General features: G+C 53.5%; 1 protein-coding gene across 4 annotated transcripts in view; it reads left to right on the top strand.

Moving 5' to 3' along the window:
• LOC122720066 (dachshund homolog 2) overlaps positions 1-18,498 on the top strand; it is a 136,573-nt gene that overhangs the window by 64,048 nt on the left and 54,027 nt on the right. For 3 of the 4 annotated variants that reach the window (XM_043946509.1, XM_043946511.1, XM_043946508.1), the window contains exons 3-4: positions 996-1,224; positions 2,955-3,017. In XM_043946509.1, coding sequence (XP_043802444.1) covers positions 996-1,224; positions 2,955-3,017 — 292 coding nt within the window. The remainder of the gene's footprint in view (positions 1-995; positions 1,225-2,954; positions 3,018-18,498) is intronic. The other variant, XM_043946510.1, reaches the window with a different exon arrangement.

Genomic DNA, 18,498 nt, shown 5'->3' with positions numbered 1-18,498 from the left:
CAAGCTGTTCTCTCTCTCTCTCTCTCTCGCTCTCTTCTTTTCACGACCCTTTTCACCCCCGTACCCTTTTTTTCTCCCTCCCCGCCCGCTCGTATCCGCGCAGCTAGCACTCTCCTCTCTCTCTCTCTCTTTCTCTCCGTCTCAGTTGCCCCTCCGTGGGGTTTTTTCTCTCGGTCACGTCGGTGCACACACGTAGCAATCTACGAAAGGAGAGGGAGGGAGGGGAAGAGAAAAAGGAGAGAAGGGTACCGCGCGAGAAGGTACTGAGGCTAAGTGGAGAGTTTAGAGGGATTTCATTAAATCATATGGATTGGGGATAATGTATGTTATCGAGCGGAGCGTTCAAATCGCGCTCTATAAGTTGTAATAAGTCCAATTTTAGGGCCGGTCATGGGCCGGGGTCCCACAGTGGTTGTCAAACGATCCACGCCGTCGCCCCGTCCCGAGTCGCGGACCGTGGCGGGATCCGCGGGATCGACAGTCACTGTCCAGCGAACCCGCCACTTACTCGTCAAACGGCCAGCCGGTCCGCCGAAATCACTGCCATTTAGATAATTTGTAATGAATAGGCACCGCTCATTTTCTACCCCTTCCCTCTCTTCTTCTCCTCCTCCTTCTCCCCTTCCAACGCTCTCTTTCTCTCGCCCTCGCCTTTCGTTGCATCTATATATATATATATATATATTGCCCTCCTTTCGACCTCTCTCGCAACAGCATCATCTTGGATGGGGTCCGTGGGGTCCACTCGCACGGGTGGAATCCCGAAAAGGGTATCGGGGCTTGGTTCGACGACGCAAACGTTGAAGCTGTTATCTTCGTCGCTGGTCGTCCCCCGACCGTGTCGAACCCCGTGACGAAGATACACGGCCTGTTTCGAAGCGCGGAAAATCCTCTCGGCAAATACGGCGTATTTGCGGGGAGGACGGCGTGTATCGACCCCTGGCGTGCGTTTCCCCCCGAGACTAACGCGAGACTTGGCTGGTTTCCGGTTTCAGATGTGCCGAGGATGGAGAAGTCGCCGCTGCTCGCGAACGGGTACAACCACCCGCCCACGCACCTCAGTCACATGCAATTCATGCAACTGGGCGGACATCCGGGCGCAGGGCACACGGCCATCCTGTCGCCGGCCAGTCTGCCGCATCATCTGCAGGCGCAGGCACAGGCGCGGGCCGAGCAGGGGCTCAAGGTGAACCCGAACATGTCCAACATGGAGGCGCTGGCGAGGTAAGATGGGGGATCCGCGCCGAGATTCTTGGCGGGAGAAGCGCGGGATCCGCTCGGGACGATAGAGCTCGCGTTTGTTCCGCGTTGTTGCGTACAGTCGCGAGGAAAGGGGCGGCGAGGCCAAAAGAATACAACTTTAAGAGGATTTGAAGAGACGGCGAAGCCGTGGAAATCCGAGGGGTCTCGACACCGCTTGATCTTTTCTTCCCTCTCTCGCCTTCCACTCGCGTTCTCGATGGCGGAATCCAAGTCCGTTTCCTTGGCTGACTCGCGTTCCTTCTAGGTCGTTTACTCGGCTCGCGTTACAATCTCTCTCTCTCTCTCTCTTTCTCTCCCTTCGCCCTTTCGCCTTCGCCTTCGAATCGATCTCATCGCGGAGAGTTTCGATCCGACCCGACGAAATTTCCCCTTCCTCCTCCTTTTTCCGACCTAATCTTACACTCGCTCGTCGTTCCCTTTGGGAGGAACGACGAGATCCACCTCGAACGGGGAGGGGGGAGGATAAATAATCTTGGAGGCGTTGCGGTCTCGAGACGTATATCGCGGATTTAACGCGAGCCCCTGTGCAGAGGAGAAACGAAGACGCGCCCAGTAGTCCGTCGAAGGAGTCGACGATCCTGCTCCACAGCAAAAGGGATCTAGTAACTGCTTTCGCTTAATCCAAGCATTTGTTAACGCGTTTCTAATAGATGCCGTTGCCAGCACTAGTACTCCCTCCTCCGTGGATCTCCGTTTTCCAACTACGGGGCTTTTCGAGGGGGATTCCGCGATCCGTGTCATTACTCCATCAATTCGATTCGTTCGATCCGAGTCGAAGAAGGAACGGAAGGGTCGGCGTCGCGTCCTTCCGAGGCTGTACGCGTCCGTACGTATAACGACGCGACGAAGGCGGTGGCGGCGCCGCACGTTTCGCATTATGATTTCAGCGCTTTGCTTTTAATTAAAATGCAAATCTATCGTGGCAGAGGAGCGAGAGAGATCGGGAGGTAAGACGGATTACGTCTGGGGGCGGCACGACAAACACCGGAATATGATTAATTCAACGCAACCCCATCCCGAGCCGTCAGCGCACCGTTTGCCCTCCACCCTCCGATTCAACCCTTGCCGCGACCACCTACCTAACCTACCCGTTTCTCCGTTTCGCTCTCTCGCCGCGGCCAAGCGTAGCGCCCTCCCCCCTCTCCTATCGTCGTCGTCGTCGTGGCAATCGTTCTGAAAAAAAGAAAAAAAAAAAAAANAAAAAAAAAAAGAAAGGAAATCGGCCGATACGCTCTTTCCATCGACTCCGGGTGGAAAATTAGCGACGAGACTCTGGACGGGACTCTGGGGAGGGGGAAGGGGGACCGACGACGTCTTTTTTAATCAACGACTTCAAAGCGCGTTCGTTTTCGTTGGAGCAGCACGCGATCGAATCAAAGGACAAACGAAAGACGGCCGAGACGAGGCACGAGGCGAAGGCGCTCTTAATCAACTCTGCGGATCCACTTTCCTTCGAGGATATCCCGTGGCAGGCTTATAATTAACCGATTCGCTTATCAACCCCCCCGCTCCTTTCTTCTCCCCCTTCCGACCTTTCGCGGGATCTCGGCCGAAAGGAAAAACACGTTCTTTTTTTCTCTCTCTCTCTCTCTCTCTCTCTCTCTCTCTTCTTTCTCCTCAATCGTGCATCTTCGCTTGTATTCACGTTTCACCGTCGTATCTCAAGTGTCGTTTTTTTTTATGATCCACAGGTCCGGGACGGTTTGGGAAAACTGCCGTGCTGCCTACGAAGATATTGTCAAACATCTCGAAAGGTAGGAGGAATGCATTGAATGCGTAGTACTTGTAAATACGAGTTAAAAGGGAGGGGAGAGGGGAAAGAAAGGAAAAGAATAGAAAAGAAAAAGAAAAAGGAAGGAAAGAAAATAGACGAATAGAAAGGAAGAAGAAGAAGAATTGAACTCGTGCGGGATACTTTTCTAGTTCTCGATAGAAAGAGAGAGAGAGAGAGAGAGGGAGGGAGGCGAGAAAAACGATGCCGCGAGACGCGGGAAACGTAGGCGGACGCCGGTGCAACGCGCGACCGTTTCGCGCCCGATAAATCAGCATTACCTTTGGCATCGAGTTTCCGGCCGCGCGACAGGTTGAGTCCAGCCGTGACGCTGTAATGCCCGCATGATTTGTACGGTGTGCGAGCGCACCCTCCTTCCGCACCGTCCTCAAATCCATCCGCCGCCGCCACCAGCCCGTATGGGTCCCGCCGTCACCGATACGACACCACCAACGTCGACCACCGACCATCACCGCCACCACCACCACCACCACCCCTCTCTCTCTCTCTCTCTCTCTCTCTCTCTCTCTCTACGTATCCGCACCGGGCGCGGATCGCCCATCAAGCGCCATCACCCATCGTCATCCGCCACCGAGGTTTCCCCGTGATCCTAACCACTTGTCACTTCACGGCACGCAGATCATCGTCGCGACGTGCCCGTCCATCATTCGGGGATTAAATCATTCGACTGCCTGTGCGAAATACTCGCGCGTCGGACCACGGACAACGCAGCTTCCTTTTACACTGATCGGGGAGATTTGGCCGCGCGAGTCTCTCTCTCTCTCTCTCTTCGTTCGGTTCGCGTTCCAGCGTCTTTCCCTTCTCTCTTGCTCGATGAGACGAGACGGGGATGAGGAGCGAGGGGTTTCTCCTTTTGTCCCCTGTGTGGTTGGAAGGAAGAAGGAGGAGGAGGAAGCTGCGGCGAGGTGAGCGAGAAGCCTCCCTACCTCTCCTTCGTTAATACGGGGGGGATGAAAATCGACACTTGACCGGGCGAAAACGTAATTTCCAATTCAAAGGCAATGACCATTGGCTCGTTCCTCTCCCTTCGTACGCGTCACTCCCTCCCTCCCTCCCTCTCTTTCTCTCGTTCTATTTGCTTTCGCCCGGTTCTCCCGTCCCTCTCCGAGTCGACTTCGTCAACCGGACAAACGCGTATTGTGATTTCAGCCTTTGACCGGTAGCCGTTCGATGGATATCGCAGGGGGTGGCAAATGGGTCGTGGAGCCGTGCGGAGCGATACACGGAGCGAGGACGAGGCGAGGGAAAGGGTGGGCGAATCGACGGGCACGACGATGGGCTGGGAAGGGAAGGGAAGGACGGAGCGAGCGAGCGAGCGAGCGAGCGAGCACCGTGAATATTCATGCCGAGAACCCTAGACGAATTCGGACTTGTTGCGACTGACACTGATGTAAACCTTTGTTTATCCCGCGTGCACCGTGCCCACCCTCCCTCGCCACCGCCGTCGTATCCCTTTCCCCGAGCTTCGCTACTCGCCTCGTCCATCCCAGCCAGAGTATTTAACTGCGAGTTAAATTCTGATTAATCGTCGGTAGCGGGGTTATTAATTGTTTGTCCTTTTGATTTTACAAGCTCACGAAACTCACGCCCGCCGGACGAAATCTCGCTCTCCCTGTCGGATTCCAACCCCTTCCTCTCTCTCTCTCTCTCTCTCTCACCCTTCCGTCTTTCTTTCTATCCGCGACTCGATCCAACCCCCTGTTTCCCTGTTCTAATCCCGATGATTTGTCGCCGTTGATCCCGCCGTTGAGCCCGCGTCACATCGGAAACCCGAATTCCGCCGCGAAACTCGCTCCGCTCGTTTGTCTTTCCGCCGATCCGCGCAATTAAATCTCATAAGCCACAAGTCGAAGCGGCCCTCGAAAAACTGGGGAATAGGAGCCGGACGAGGAGTGCACCCTTGTATCCACGCCGGTTTTTCGCTTTATCCACCGTTTCCCGAGAAATGCGGGGGAGAGAATGAGAGAGAGAGAGAGAGAGAGAGAAGGAGAGGGTGGTGGAATCGCGGAAACGAGTGGATGGAACGTGGACGGATCCATCCATCCACCCCCGCCCGTCGCGAGCTACGCCCGTAAACTAAGTAATATTAATGGTCCGCGGCCGATGGCGCAAGGTATCAATGCGCTAATGTCGGCTTCCTGCCTTTAAAACTTACCCCGTCATTCCGGGATAATTCTCGCGCATTGTCGTTCGCCATCCACCCATCCACCGGTTTTCCCTTATCGCCGGCCAACTTACCTCTCAAATTCTCCTCCTCCCTTCCTCCTCTTTCTCGCGCCGAATTCGCCGACAAACCCCCGGAAAGATGTCATTAATTACGACGACGACTACAACGACGACGACGACGACGAGGTTCTATCGTCGGGGACATCTGCTGGAAAATAATATTCATAAAGTTGAGCCCCGAGACGTTACGAGCCTCGTTTTCGATCCATCTTCGCGCGTATTCCATTTTACACCCACCCCTCCTTTTCAAGAGGTAAGATATTCGATTCTGCTTATCTCTTGGGAGACGGGAGAAGCTTCGAGACGAAGGAAAAAAATCTTTTGCCAACGATTAAAAAGTAGAAATAATCTTCTTCCACCATTCTCGAAAGCGTTCATGCTTCGAGTATTTTTTTCCCCATTTTTTTTTTCGTTAAAAAAAACTCGATATCTCGACCGGAACGTGGCCGTTTCTCGCGAGATCGCGTCGACTTTTCCGCTTTAAAAAAGCGGGAGAAGCGTTCCCCTTCTCCGACCCCATCCACACCCCTCGATTCGCCGAGGGGTGGTGAGCGAGGAGAGATTGAAAAGAAGCGTGAAGAACTCTCGAGATATCTCCCCCCTCCCCTCCTCCCCTGGCGCGGGGCGCAGTGGACCGTTTCGCGTGGAGCGGGGTTCGACGAAACGGTTAATTCGATTCGACGATCGTTGGCCGCGATAGGCGAGGCTTCGCGCCGACGACTATCAAGCGGCGGCGGCAGCGGCGGCGGCGCGTTAATTGCGTTCAAACGAACTGTCAGCGCGCCGACACGCACGCGCGCGCATCCGAGCCGCGTGCAAATACGCGCATTATGATTAATACCGTGACACGCGGGCTCCAGGCGTCGGCTTGTCAGCGGCCCGCAATCAGGGGATACGCTAATTACGATCTCGCGTCTCGATCGTTCACCTACTACGTTCCCTTTCTTCCTATATATATATATATATATATCCTTCTCGATATTTCGAGCACCGATATTTCGATCGAGAAACGAAAGGCGCGGGCCCGCCTTCTCGTGACAGGAATGGCAAGACCGGACCCAGATGGCTAATGAAGTCGATAACGCGAAAATAGCATAAGCTTGGAATTCGAATTTAAAGAGTAAAGTTATATTTAACTCGAGATTCGAGAGGTAAGGAGGGAAGAGAGAGAGAGAGAGAGAGAGAGAATTAAAAGGAAGGAGAGGAGGAGGAGGTGGTATTCGATTCGATGCCCGGCCGAACATGTCAGAACGAAATTAGTAATAACAGGTTACTCGTCCGCTATAGATCGCTCCGAGCATTAGTCACGCTCTTCCTTTTGTCTTCCATTTTTCCACCGCTATACACCGATACACGCACGTGATCGTTCCACCGATCATCCTTCCCTCCGCGAATCACCTCCGCAGGCGCTCCGCGGATAATAGCGCGCCCACGTGATTTAGAGATCCAGTTCACGATCCACGGTCCAGGATCCGTCGAATCTAATCGGTTATTCGTTTACCCGCGTTCGTGGAACGGCTCGATCGAGTCTCGGCCGGGCGACACCGGCCGCAGCCTCGTCAAATCGGCTCACCACGGCTCGAATCGGTTCCCCGAAATCGAGCCACGGCCCGCTCGTGCCAAACGGGGACGGACCTGACCCCGAAATAAGGACCCCTCTTAACGACCCTCTTACGCAACGACGATACGGTCACGATCTCGGGCCCCTCGGCTTTTCAACGACCCAATAAATTGCTCCTCGCCTTTCGCGCATCGATCCGGATGAATCATTCTCTCCACTCTCTCTCTTTCTCCCTTCGCCTCTCGCGAAACAGCGAGTAAACTCGAGTGCCGAACTCGTAAAGCTCGGCTCGCGACAGGGTGCCGTCCGAGAGACGGCGAAGGAAAGAGTCGTCACCACCTGGTCGCCAACTTTTCGGGACATCCGTTTTATTAACTCGACGAAGAATTGCTTACTCGCTCGCTCGCTTAGCAGCGGTGGAGCAATTTGGTTCGGGGACGGCGATAATTATCGTTCGAACGATAATTAACGTCGCGCCGTTAACGACGTCGTCGCGGCGCCCTCTTTATTCTCTCTCTCTCTCTCTCTCTCTCCGCTTCGAAATTTTCGTTCAGCGCCCGTATTTTTACCCACGAAGAGCAGACGGTTTCCGGGTCATTTACGCCGCGAACCACTCCTCCCCGGCTTGGTGTTCGGGATTATTTCGATAGCCGTGTCGCCTCGAGAGAAGGAGCGGAGGAGAAGGAAGGATATAACGAGGAGGAAGGCGGCCGCCTCGGTTTACAGGGGGAGGGGGCGTGAACTTTGTCGCCCGTTTCCTCGACGAGCGACGCGCGTTATTAGGCCGCGTAACGAGCGTGGACGAGTAAACTTTGCCCGCGACGAAACGCGATGATTAATTAAAAACATAATTAGTGGCGGTGTTCGGTCGGTCGGATCCACCCACGGATCACCGATGTACCGTGAAATTGTCAACCGTCTCCACCTCGAGAGCGTAGGCCACCTTGTTTCCAACCATCTTTTTCCACCAGCCGCGATCTCGTTACTTTATTATTTTCCCGGTCTTTCTAGTCTTCGGAAGCGGCCGCGCTCGATCTTCGTGGGAGTATCGAACGTCGTGACTAACGAGCTACTCCTCCTCCTCCTCCTTCTCCTCCTCCTCCTGCTCGTCTAATTTGCCCGCTCGATCGAGTCGCCTCGTTTAGTCGGCTCCGGGCCCCTTCCACGCGCGCCTATTCTATTCTTTTCCTTTTTCCTCCGTCTATTTTTCGAAGAAGACGAAAGGATCGAATTCGAGGAGGCGAGGAAATAACACCGAGGCTCTAATGATAAAATATCTCTCTCTCCCCCACCCCCCTCTCTCCTTAGCCTCCTTTATTCCCCGGCCACGATTCCCACGTACCTTGGCGACGTCCGAGATATATTGTTATTAAACGGTCTCCCTTCGACGGTGCGCTGTATTACGTGCCTCCTACACGCACGCACCCATGGACGTATCCCGCACGCATCGCGTCTACTAGCCTTCCGCGCCTCGATTCTCTCTCTTATTTACGATCCTCCGTCATGCGAGTCAACTTCCGCTTCGTCCAATCCTCCAATCCGCGAGAATATTTCGAGATACTTGGAAATCCTCCGAAGAGAACCCGAAGGCCAACCTTTTCCCTGTGGAAAGAGAGAAAAAGAGAGAGAGAGAGAGAGAGAGAGAAGGAGAGGGAGAGAGAGTGGGGAGGTTAATTGAAAAGCAGCGGAAGGGTGTCATTAAATAAACCGCGGACGAACGTTCCTGCGGTTCCGCGGCGCTACCGTTCGCAGCCTCGGTTTCGCCGCCACTTTTGGTAATGAACTAATATTTGCAGTGTCCGTCCGGACGGCGGTTTCCACGCGGTATACGCGATACGGCTTACCTTTTGCCTCCCTCTCTCTCTCTCTCTCTCTTTCTCTCGCTGCGGCGAGATTGGCCTTGGACAAATACGCGACCCTCGCGGGGATGGCCTCTGGTGCACGGCTGGGTTTAAAGGTTAGGGAACGATCGGAAATTCAATCGTCCCGCGGCAAGGAAGCGGCAGCGTATTGCGATTCGTGTTACCGATCGGTTGCCGGTCGACGAATTCGATAAATAATCCGTACGGAGAGAGCGGAGAGGAAGGGGGGAGGAAAAAAATTGGATGACAAACGATGGCGAGGCGACGAAACGCCACTCGAAAGGAGGCGTTCATCGTTTCCCTTCGAATCGAGACGATCGAGTGGCGGCTAAACGACAACTCCGACGCGCGTTCCGTTCCATTGATCATCGGTCTAAACTGTTTCTGACGCGAATTATGCGGCGGAACGGTGGGAAAAAAGAGCGAGGACGGAGGTGGAAAGAAGGATCCTCGGCGACGCGCGAAGGACTCGGCGTGAAATTTTCAAGAATTTAAATAATATCCTTTTATATTATCGAGGATGGGGCGATAGTAAGGGAGGGGAGGGGGGAGGAGCGGGTCGTAGGTCGACGCGGCGACTGTCATAAATCCGGCGCGGTTGCGGTGCCAGCCACGGAGAGAGAGAAAATCTACAATTCTAAAGCTTTCCATAAAACACTCGACAAAACGCTTCGCCCGCGGTTTTCGAGTGGCTACCGGGATCCCTTCTCCACCGCGTCCCTCGCCACTTTTCCCGCGTCTTCCCTGCCTCGTCGGCCGCGAATCTGTTGAAATATGTAAAACCGTGTAACCTCTTCAATTTACATAGGAACGCGTGGGCGCGCCCCTCCCTTCCGCCCCCGATGAAAAGTGGCCGATCCTCCTCTTATTAATTGATCCGCCCGTCGTCCAACGAACGAAATCCACTCGCTTCGATATATAACCCTTCCTCGGTTTTTCCCCTTGCGAAGATTCCCTCTCTCTCTCTCTCTCTCTCTCTCTCTCTCTCTCTCTCTATCTCGATCCGAAAGAGCGAGAGTGGAATTTCGAAGCGGTTGAACGAGAACTAAAAGGGGAACTCGGCGAAGAATGAGAGGGAACGTTGTCTCACGTGATAGACGTCCATCATCGGGCACGACGAAAGCCTTAACGTCGCGGACGTTATACGCGACACGTAAATACACGCGTGTATCGTGGTTGATACAAGCATCATTTTTTTTCCTTCCGCCCGCGTCGACGATAATCGCAGTCGCCCGCTTCGTTTTCCTTCCACCTCTGCCTCGTTCCATCCGCGCCGTCTACTGCTCCTCCTTCTCCCTCCCTCTCCCTCTCCCTCTCTCTCTCTCTCTCTCGCGCGCGCGCCCGATCTCCATATACCGCCGCTCTCGCCGCGCTATCCGTGATCCAGGGCGACGGCACGCCGTTGCCACTGGTATTTCGAAACTCGCTGAACAAACAAGCGCCGATAAAAGTACCGCGGTATATAGTACATCTGGAAGTAGGGACCATCAGTCACGGCGCATCTGCGAACCACTTTCCTTCCCATCCACCACCATCCTCCTCCCCCTCACCTCTGCCCCCTCCTCCCCCTCCCGCCATCGCCATCGCCATCGCCATCGCTATCGCCACCGCCGCCGCCAGCTCTCTCCCAGACCCCTCCGGGAGAGAGTGCAGCGGGTGTCCCGAACTTCTCCTATCCACCCACCCAGCGCCGCTAAAAACCATTTGTCATCGGCCGCGTAAATATGTTCTCGAGCGAAACGTGCGTTCGACTTTTTTCCTTTTTTTCCTTTTCTCCTTTTTTTCCCGCCTCCCCTTCTCTTTCTCTCTCTCTCTCTCTCTCTCTCTCTCGCCCACGGAAATACGAGTCCGCGCGTCAAACGACGATGATGGTCACGGCCGACCATCCATTTCCTGGATTCTCTCTCTCTTTCTTTCTTTCGCTTTCTCTACCCTTCCCTCCTGATACCCTTTTATCGCGAGGGAAGGAGGCAGGGGGAAACGATTCGTTTTTCGAGGATCCGGAATTATCAGAGTTTTCGTTCGACTCGAAATCGTTGGCGGATTTTTCGTTGAAATCAGAAACGAAGTTAGGACGAGTGTTTCTCGGACGACATTTTTTTCTTTTTCGCGAGAGACGATCACGAGAGAGTTTCTATCGACGGAATACGACCACGATTACGATCACTATCCTAATCCCGTGTATGTTTTCGCAAGCTTTCACAACCAAATCAAGCCGAGGCTAATAGCAGGCTCCCTGGCGTTGTACCAAAATTGCTGGCCCATCCACGTTTATCGTGGAAACGAGTAAATAAGCATCGCTCGTTGAAATAAGCATCCTCGCCTCGACGGAGGAGGAGGAGGAGGAGGAACGAGGCGCGGTGTTACGAGAAGGAGAAGGAGAAGGAGGAGGAGGAGGAGGAGGAGAGTTTATCTTTATTTCGAGGCGAGGTTCTTGTTCGCCGCGTGTAGGGAGCGCGAGTAGGTTAAAAAGTTGGTCCAATAAAAGCCAGGGCCCATTTGTCAAGGGGGTGGCGGCATTTGTACGGCTCCTCTGTTGCGAAACGTATGTAAAACACATCTCGGCCCGAGTCGTAACACGCGCGGGCGGTCGTGATGGGCCGACATCTAAAATAATAAAAGTTGCCTCCGTCATTTGTCAACGCTTCCTCTAAGGAGCGACTACTTCCACCGCCACCTCGTAATTTCGCCATGTCGCAGCTGCTACTCCCACCCCTTCCTGCCCCTTGTCTCCTCCAACCCTCGAACGCTACGTTACGCGATTCCCTACCTTAATTTTACGACACTCGACACCAGACGTCGCGCTTCTTCCTCTTCCTCTTCCTCTTCCTCTTCCTCTTCCTCTTCTTCTTCACACGCGCGGAAAACGCGATTTATTCGACTCGACGAACCTCGACGATTTTTCCCTTCGGGATTCTTTTGCCGATAACAAGTGGGAGATCCCAGAGAAAGAGAGAGAGAGAGAGAGAGAGAGTTGTTCGGTTTCGATTTGGAAAGTTTAATCAGAGGAGGGAGCGGCGCGGTTCGAAGGGAAATAAACCGATACTATATACCCCGACCGTTTTGCACGGTTCTTTATGCGAGGACCCTTTAATCCTTGCTCGAAGGAAGACGCGCGCGTTTTAAGTGAAATAATAAATAAAATAATACGTGGGAAGGTTGTCGGTGTCGGTCCGCGCTGCTCGGCAATAATCTACGGGAACAAATGTGCCAGACGACTTTTATGAAACCGGGGCTCCCTTCGCTCTCTCCAGCCCTTTTTACGCGGTTGAAAAATAAAATCCTTAACCCTTTCTCCCTCTACCTCCCCTCTGGTTCCCCGAGCAAGGCCGCGGAGAGGCGAAACGGAGGCGGCGGGATAAAACCTTAAATACGACCGCTGAACACCGGGGGCCGACAATAAAATTCTCGTAAACCATTTCGCTCGAACGACGCACCTGCTTTCGCGTCGCGTCACTCGGATCCAACTTTCCTCTCTCTCTCTCTCTCTCTCGTTTCGCTCTTTGTCGCGTAAAACCCGCGAACGAATCGCGATTTTCCTCCCCCTCCCCCTCCGCAGGCGGAGAAATCTCGCGGATCGTTTTCCATTTGCACGGGATGGAAACGACGTTCCCGCGTCGAAAGAATGATCGAGCACCCAGCGGAACGGGCCGGGATAAGCTTCGTTCCTTTCCGAGTTTATTTTCCGAGTAACCCTTCAACATTACGCTAATGTATTTCTTTGAAAACCGCTATTCACCTCGTCGACGTTTCAATCCGGTCCATTCACCGCCACGTTCCCCACGTTTCTCGAAACACACCGGCCGATCGATCTAACCACCGCCCGTCTATCGTCAATTTTCGCACGACTTAATCCGCAATCCCCCCACCCTCCCTCGGTGACTCGTACTTTTACTCCTCCACCCCGCTGTTTTTCTTTTCCATCCGCTCGGAGGATGGGATCGATCGATCGAAACAGGAAAGTAAAAAAGGAAAGAAGGAAAGAAGCTCGATCGATCCCGATACAGACCAGGTGTCCCGCGCGCGTGCACGCGTGTACGATCGTCTTTGTGGAAGGGGTGGAAGAAGGAGGTGGAAGGAGTGGAAAGGCACGAGGAGACGCGTGACGCGCGACGGCAAGGGGTTATCGCATTCCAACTCGATTCGATGGCTAACGGGTCGGCCGACAAAGGGAATATAGGGGTGGGGATGGTGGGCCCCGTTTGAACCCGGAGGATCGCTAAATATTTCATTTCGTATCCCTCGAAACGTTTAATCTCGGCTCAGGTGCGCGCTCGCGAGTCGCGTTGCACGCGCGTTTGTGCATCGTCGTCGATGGCAACTATCCAGCGATACGATGCATCCTCTCTCTCTCTCTCTCTCTTCGTCTCCTCTCCTCTCTCGATACTTGGAACGATCGAATCGATCCTCCTCCTCCTCCACTATTCCAGCCTCTCTCTCTCTCTCTCTCTCTCTCTTCGTTTGATCTCTCCGAACTCTTTTTCTTTTCCCTTCTATTTTTTTTTTCTCCCCTCCCCTCCTCTCCCTTCCGACTCGGCAAAGGCCGGTCGAGGAAAAAGTCGGATGGCAGCATTCAGCCGGAAAATCATTCCCGTAGCCTCGATAAATCGGCAGGCGTAAAACCGTGCCACCACGGTTATATCGCTTAGGTATCAGCTTTGTGGCTCCGAGGATCGAGGAACTTTCATTATCGGAGCGGAGGAGCGCGCGCGCGCCCGCCAACCCCTCCCCCCTTGCCCATCTTCGTTTACATTTATGATTTAATATGATCGTCCATTGTTGGCGTCCCCTTTGATTCCTCCCCGCCCCGTTCCACCCTCGACAAATATCTCTTTCTCTCGGTTCCCGTTACGTGTGTAATTCGAACGCCACCCCTCTCCTTTCTCCCTTTTGTATCCACGTTTCCTTCGTCCGTGCTGCTCCAGATGAGAACATATATATATATATATATATACGCCTAGATAATAATAACAATAACGGGGAGGGGGAAAGATACGCGGGAAAGGAATCTCAATTTTCCTTAACGCTCGTTGCCCTCTGCGAATTTTCGTTTCTCGTTGTCCCGCGACGCGCAACCCCCGAAAATTCGCGGGGGAGAGTTCACCTGGGCGAGGAAAAAACCGCCGAAAACCGCGGTGAATGATCGCGACGGTAGGAATACGTCGAAAGGAGAAAAGGGGAAGAGAGAGGTGGTGGAGGGGGAGAAAGGTGGGCGACGCGCGGTCGGAATATTAAATTCGCGCAAAATTCGAGCAACTTTTCAGCGTGGTATTATGGGCCGGCTATCCGGATGATGTAGCACCGAACTTGGAAAGACTCGGGCCGAGGCGAAACCCCGAAGCCTCTTCTTCTCCACCCCGTCCGTGCCCGTCCTTTTCGTCGGTTTCTCCGCTCGCACGCGCGTCTTTCCTCCCTTCTCTCTCTCTCTCTCTCTCTCTCTCCATCTGCCCTTCTCCCCCTTATCCCATCCCTCCTTCTCTCTCTCCCTCACCGGGCATAGCTTCCAGGGTAGCAATCTTTTATTATTAGCGCAGGCTTTACCAGACAATGAAACGAAAGGAACGGAATATGATATTGTAGTACAGAGGCTCGGCGGAAAGGGAAGCTATTGTCGGTCTCTTTGAATTTTAAAGTCAACGATCGATACGGCTCGGGGGATGCGCCTTTAGCCATATAAACCGCTCCGCTCGCTCTCCTCCTCCTCCTACTCCTCCTCCTCCTTCTCCTCTCCCCATCCCTCCTCCCTCTTCTCTCCGCGCCACGTTCGTGCCCGTCCCTCTTCCAGGACCGATTTCACGATTTATTCGGGACCGCGATTACGACGACTCGACTACTCGGCCAGCCGCGGAGGACTCGAAGCCCCGAGCGGAATCGGGATCGGGATCGGGCGTGAAGGGCCGTGTCACCCAAATTGTCGCCCGTAATGATAAATTGCGCCCTCGGCCCCGTCCGCACGAGCAGCCGAGCGACCGTGCGGCAAATCAAATTGCAATTTGTTATTTGTAATTCCGAGTGTCGCTTAATATACTCTCTCCCTGCTCGTTCCACTCGTTCACCCTTCCGCCAAGGGGTTAGAAATTAAGCGGAGCTTGATGAGAAAGCGCCAAGGTGTGAGCGTTCTCCTCCTCCTCCTCCTCCTCCTTCCCGCGAATCTCCCGCGCGTAATTAAGCGCGACACCCTTCTTTCTTTCATGTTTTTTTCATTATGTACGCCAGTAAACCGCGTTACTCGTAATTTCGTTTCGTTTTCCTAGACGAGATGTTTGAAAGGTCTGTCCCAATCGGAGAATACTCGAAAGCTAGCTCGCTCGAGCGTACGAGGCAAATATTCGATTTTGTCTATTCAATTTTCCAGAAAAATAGCGCTTCGCTCTCCCTTCGCGCACTTTCCTCCGTCAACCCCCCTCTCTCTTCCCTCGCCGAGTCTCGGTGGCGGCATTATCGACGCCGAAGGTGGCGACGGAAGAAGGAGGAACGATGGAGGAACGATGGAGAGGAATAAGTTGGATCAGTCGGAGGGTGGCGGTTACCGTTTCGGTTATGGGTTTCGGAAGCGTCGTCGAATCCTATTCTTGCGCAAACCCGATAAGCGGCCTTTTACGCGTGTATTTCTCGCACACGCGCCGCGCGGACAGAGGGATAGAGAGGGGCTCTCTCTATCGCGGCCAAGCAGATCTCCGCGCGACAGATATCGGTCTCTCTTTCTCGCGATAAACGATCGCCCCGCGTGCCCCGTATTTCATTCCTGCCTCTCTCCTTCTTCGCTCCAACAACGATAGAGACGAACTTTTTCGCCAAGCGGGATGATACTTTTAGATATCTTCTGCTCGAAATACGGTCGCCAGAACAGACCTACTACCACTACTACTATCTATCTACCTACACCTCCCCTCGATCGCTCTCTTTATTTTTTTCGCCGCGGCGTATTTTTCTTCGATCTACTCCGACGAGGATGCAGATCGGGACTGGCAAAGGGACTACGGGTCTCGTCGAGGGTGTACCAAAGGGGATTCGTCCGTTTATTTGCGTATTGCCTGCCGGCTGAGCATCGAGCCGTTCGTTCAACCTCGCGTTAAATCCCTTCGAATCGACTCGAAAATTCGCCCGAGAAGTGGTACGAGAGAGAGTAACGAACGATGAGGATGAAAATCTATACACTTCTATCTTCGTAAAAAAAAAAGAGAAAAAGAAAAATAGAGGAGAAACGATGGCGCGTGGCGAGGGGAACGGGATCGAGAAGGAGGGGGAGGAGGAGAGGGGAGTGGAATCGAATCCACGGAACCCTCGATGGAAATCGGGTCCGTTCGAAAAACCGCGATAAGCCTCGTTTTCCTTCCTTTCTTTTTTTTTTTCCACGAGGGGGTAGAGAGATCGACGAGCCGAGCCCCAGAGCGGCCATCGATGGCCCTTAATCGAGCGATCCGGCCGCCAAAGTGATTTTTATTTTCCACGAATCTTGATTTATACGCGGAGGCTTTTCGCCTCGACCCCTCCCTTCCCTTTCGTAGTCGGTGTCGACACCGAACGACGCGAAGAGGGTGGAAGAGAGAAGGCGGAAAAGACTGCAGTTCGACGCGCATACGCGTACGGGCGTGCGGCTGCGGTTGCCTTCACGAGGGGTTCGCCCTACGCGTTATCTCTCCGTTACGCGTTGGCAGGCATATGGCCGGTCGGTTGCAGGGTCGCAGGGGCGGCGGCGAACGGGGCCGGGGGACCGGCTCATAATTTTCAGATTTATGTACAAATGTTTCTGGCGAAGCGGCCGTTTCGCTCTCTCTCCCTCCCTCTCTCTCTCTCGCCCTCTCGTGGGGAAGATATCTATCGTAAAGTTTCGCGGAATTGAAAAATGCTTTCGAAGCTTTCTCGCCCCCTGGCGCACGGCCGGGGGGAGCGAACGTCACCCGACGACGCCACGGATGACGTATCGTTCACGAACGAGATCCACGCAGCGCCCTCCCCTATCCTCCCCCGGATAAATGATTCTCGCGTAACACGCGCCTGTTTCTCCTCCTCCCCTCCGTTTATCGTTCGAATTTCTTCCTGACATTGACCCCGTTCGTAGACACGCGCCTCGATATATAATTCAATTTCCGTAAAGCGTCGGAACGAATTAGGAAATCGCGAACGAATTCTATTCTATTCTACTTTCATTCTTAAAAGCCGAGATCTCATTCTCCTTAAAAATTCTCGCCTTCGAGCCGCCTTATAAACGAACGTATTCTCGACGAAAACTTCGATTCGATTCGTCTCGAAGAGTATCGAAAGAGAGAGAGAGAGAGAGAGAGAGAGCCACGTGGTGTAATAGTCTCGCGAGTCGGTATCCGAACGGCCGGTTATCTGGCCGGTCGATCGGCATTGTCTTCCCTCATTGCCAGCCCAGGGAACTCCATTCGGAAGCGAAATGAAAGAGAGAGAGGGGAGGGGGGAGCCGGGAGGCTGAGGAAACAATTTAGCTCGATCACAACGGTTTCCAGCCGGAATCTCAGGCGTCGTCGTCTAATTAAACCGTTGTCCTGCGCGGATATAAAGTCGGAGGTTATCACCGTGGCGCGGGTGGGGTATCTGATCCCGAGACCCCCATCCTCTTAATCCGACTGTGCTTCCAGCCGGCCCGTTTTAAACGGGCCGCCCGCCTTACACAAAGCTCGCGTGTATTTCGCGTGTATATATATATATATATGGAACGAAATAGAAACTCGGGTAGTCTCATTTCCTGTCTGCGGGGGTCCCGCAGGGGATGCATAATTAGCCGAACGTAGGGGAACGTAAGGAGCTCGACGACCTTTTCCTCTCCACCAGCAGCTTATCGATTGCGAATTATCGCCGACTGGGCTAGGAAGAAGGGGAGAAGGGCGAAGAAGAAGCGCGAATTTCCCTCCTCCCGAGATCGAAATTATTTTTCAACGGAAAGAGAAACGCGTCGAAGTATCGCGCGTGTAAATCCAAGGGTCGTTTTCGTTTCACCCTCCCTCTCTCTCTCTATTCGTTCAGGTCAATTTTCGGCCGAGGATGAAGTCTCGATCGCGAGAGTATTAAAGGGGCGCGCGAGAAGAGAAGTACAACGAGAAATTAATCTGGATCGTGGTGGTGGAGGTCCTGCCTCGGCCCTCGGTCATTTATCACCGCTCGTTACTCGGCTACGGAATCCACGGATTGATGCGAAGTTGGCAGTTGCGTTGTCGTGGCCGCTGTTCGTATCTATTAGTCAAGCAGGAGGGGTGGAGGGGGAGAACGGATGAAATGGGAGAAGAAAGCGCGGCACCCTTCCGGATGGAAGGGGAGCGGAGGGGCCAAGTAGGAGTCGCGAAAAGGGGGATGAAAGGGGATGGGTTGATAGAGTGGTGGGTGGGATTCCTCGTCGCGAGACGAACGTGGAACGGCCATTTCCCTCTCGATGACGACGAAACGACTCGCGTAAACGTCGCAATTAACGCGCTACCGGCCCAGACAGACCTCCCTTCCCTTTTAACCCGATTCGGTTAACGTGTACCGACGTCGCTTCGAACGGCGGACAGACGAAATCTGCATAAGTATCACGTCGTTTAACGAGTTCCCGAGAAACGTTTGTTTTTTTTAATTCGCGTTAATCTCCCTCGATATGGGGAGGGGAAAAAGAGATCGGAGATTCGGAATTTACGATATATACACGGTATAATTGAGGGGTTCGCGACGAAAACAACTGCTCGGCTCGATTTATCGGCCGAGGAGAGAAGAAGATAATCCTTAATTTTTCGATCGCGAGATTGAAAAAAAATTTAACGAAAAGTCACTTTTTCTTTTTTTTTTTTTTTTTT

The sequence above is a fragment of the Apis laboriosa genome, unplaced genomic scaffold, assembly GCF_014066325.1.
Source record: "Apis laboriosa isolate Shangri-la unplaced genomic scaffold, ASM1406632v1 scaffold9_cov152, whole genome shotgun sequence".
NCBI lineage: Eukaryota > Metazoa > Arthropoda > Insecta > Hymenoptera > Apidae > Apis > Apis laboriosa.
The sequence above is the reverse complement of the archived record's forward strand: the minus strand, read 5'-3'. Positions and strand labels throughout refer to the sequence as shown.